Genomic DNA, 3201 nt, shown 5'->3' with positions numbered 1-3201 from the left:
TATATAATTTTCAATATAATCTGTAATTTTCATTACCAGGTTTAAAATCTTGTAATGAAAATTACAGATACAACAAAAAAGAACAGTTAACCAAACTTTTAGTGGCGTTACAGTTTACTTATATAATATTATATAAAATAATTTATTGTCAGTTTCAAATATAATACGTGGGCTGCCTTTTAAGTTGTGTCGTTTGAAATAAGTATAGATAATCTAATAGATCATTATCATTTATTGTTTTTCAAAATATTCTCCGCGACATTTAATACACTTTTGCATACGTTCAAACCAGTTTTTAAAACATTTATTCCACTCCGAAGTTGGGGTAGTCAAAATGGCCGATTTGTACGCGTCAACAGCTTCTTCGGGTGAGCTGAAACGTTGACCACGAAGACTTTTCTTAATTTTGGGGAACGTAAAAAAATCGTTAGGGCTTAAGTCAGGGCTGTAAGGCGGATGATCCAAAATTTCGACATTTTGGGTGCTCAAATACATCTTTGTTTGACGGGCGGTGTGCGAACTTGCATTGTCATGGTGCAGTATCATACGACGTCTTGAAATGTTTTTTCGAAATTCGGTGATAACTTGTGGCAAACAAACAGTGGTATACCAGTCAGCGGTAACCGTCTTGCAATCTTCTAGTACAATAGTGGCGACATGACCACCCTTTGCCACAAACGAGGCAACCATTTTTTTTTATTGCTCCGTGAGCGAATGATTTTGGTCGGTTTTGGCTCATCCTGGAAGACCCAAACAGTTGACTGCTGCTTAGAATTTGGATCGTAAGCATATATCCAAGACTCGTCACCACTAACCATATCATAAACATACTTTGACTCTCCTCGGTTGAATCGCTGCAGAGTTTTGCGACACCAACTAACACGGGCTATTTTTTGGTCGTCGCTAAGCAAATGTGGTATCCAACGAGAGATCAACTTTCTTACGCCAAGTTCTCCATGCAGGATTTTTTGGACAGTGGTCCCCGAAATGTCCACGGATGCCTCTATCTCACGGTATGTCACATGACGATCTTCGAGGATTAGTTGCCGCACGGCTTCAATATTCTCTTGCGTCATGGCGGTTTTTGGACGACCTTCACGTGGCTTGTCACTGAGGCTAGAGTGCCCACGTTGAAATTCTATATACCATCGTTCTATAGTCCTACGACATGGTGCTACATCAGCAAACACAGAAGTGATTTCCTCAAAGCACTGAAGTCGCGATAATCCCCTTTGATAGTTGTAAAAAATTATCGCACGCAAATTTTCCTTAGTGATTTCCATTTTTACAACTGACTTGTCACCTTTGAATAGACGATACAATAAAACTATTCGACCAATCTGAAAACATTCTTTTGTTTTCGAATTCTAAATTCAAAAAGATGTAAATGCCATATGCTTTTTTTTTTAATAATCGCGGGAAGTTGGCAATTGACACGACTTAAAAGGCAGCCTAGGTATGTCCGTCTATGAGGGTAGACCTATTTATTATTATAGGTATATTCTTTGTTATGCTCAGTAATAAAGTATTAGCTGGGTTATAAGAGTATTAGTTATTAGATCGGAATTTACCTCGGCTTCTGTACGTTGGCATACCTAACTACCTTATGCCATGTGTTAATAATGTTACTGTCAAAGTGTTCCATAGCATTGACGTGGGTCAAAAAGGTTCAATAGCGCCTCGCGATCAAGTTCCCCTAAGCAGTATTTCACCTGAATGTGTACGAAGTACAAAAATATTTTTACTAACAGGAAACTAACACCTAGTTACAAGGTAACATGTGTACCTGTAATATCATTCATCGAGTTCACAGAAAAAATGTCACGTCAAGAATATTTACTGTTTTTATATCTTGATATTTTTCAAACTATCATGGTTAATATTTTCTGTAAATGACATCTGTACAAGTGTAATTAATTCATTATATATAGGTAGTCTATCCAATCCGAAGAATTCTCGCGTTATCAAAGTGTAAGATAGAAAAACAGCATTTTATTTTAATTAATTAGGAAATTACACTAAACAGTAAGTACTAGTAGTATAATTTTAACTTAGAGTAATCTTCAATACTTAAGACAGTATTACTGTGATGCAATGTTATAAAATACGTTTATAATTTTAATGAAATTTTGAAACCGAAAACTCAAAAAACGATGAAGTGTAATGAAAATTGAATAGCACTTAAGTACAAAATAAATTAAATAATAACAACATCCTAATAACAAAATAATACTAATACAATATCGATGTTCAAACATGAAAAAGAAAACAATGCATTTCAATTTTAAAGATATAATATCAAAGGAATTCAACGAACAGTTCGCAAGGAATTTTTCCAGTAATTTGGATTCAATTCACAGCGACCAATGGCTGGCAATAAATAAAGTGCAACACCAAATGAGGCCGGCAGGCTCCCTGGAAATAATCCAACTCACTTATGTACTTTTTGCTTCATTACACACAGATAAAATTGGTAAAATGAGACTGTTGCAATGAAGTAATACGTTGAACATTTTCGATTAAATGTGAAATCATTAAATTGTGTAATTACATTAATATTTCTATAACATACAAGAGGCCTGCTGTCTTTGCAAGGGTATTTCACAAATATCTCAGAAATTATAAAGGTATAAATAATACCACCTAGTTAGTACCGGCGTTACTATTGCATATTTTAATCTGTAAAAGCAGTTATTTAGTTGACATAACTATTATATATATTATGTCATACATCGCAGTCTTTTGTTTATGCATAATATTGGTCGTGAGGGGTTGAAAGGGGTGATGAATGGTTGTATGGAAATATTGTTATTTTTAAAGCTTGAAGATTGAGACAATTTTTTTAGGATGCTGATTATATTTAATTTTGTGTTTTTAATGATGTTATATTCATCAAGCAGCTTATTTCGTAAGCTGTGTTTCGATCTCAATTTTACAATATGGCAATGAAATTACGTAATTGTTACAGAAGTAATGTTTGTATATCGATTCGTGATGCTCTTCACATATCTAGAAGACGGTTGCCACTTACCATCAGGTGGATTATCAAATTTGTCTATCATTTCATTTACATAAAAAAATCGAATTATATTAATTTAAAATATTATTTCGGAACAATAGTATTAAATAAAGCTGTAATGTAACTAGTATATACCTACATACATACTTATATTTACATTGTGTACAATTAGAGTATATTTC

General features: G+C 33.8%; 1 protein-coding gene across 1 annotated transcript; it reads right to left on the bottom strand.

The window, feature by feature from the left end:
• Positions 1–638: 638 nt before the first annotated feature.
• On the bottom strand, positions 639–1283 carry LOC131841091 (histone-lysine N-methyltransferase SETMAR-like). Its single transcript, XM_059189328.1, has one exon. The coding sequence runs from the start codon at positions 1281–1283 to the stop codon at positions 639–641; it is 645 nt and encodes a 214-aa protein (XP_059045311.1).
• Between the last annotated feature and the right edge of the window lie 1918 nt (positions 1284–3201).

This window comes from Achroia grisella, unplaced genomic scaffold (genome assembly GCF_030625045.1).
Source record: "Achroia grisella isolate CSIRO2021 unplaced genomic scaffold, CSIRO_AGI_Agris_v1 utg1573, whole genome shotgun sequence".
Classification (NCBI taxonomy): Eukaryota; Metazoa; Arthropoda; class Insecta; order Lepidoptera; family Pyralidae; genus Achroia; species Achroia grisella.
Note: the sequence above shows the minus strand (reverse complement) of the source record. Positions and strands in the feature narration are given on the sequence as shown.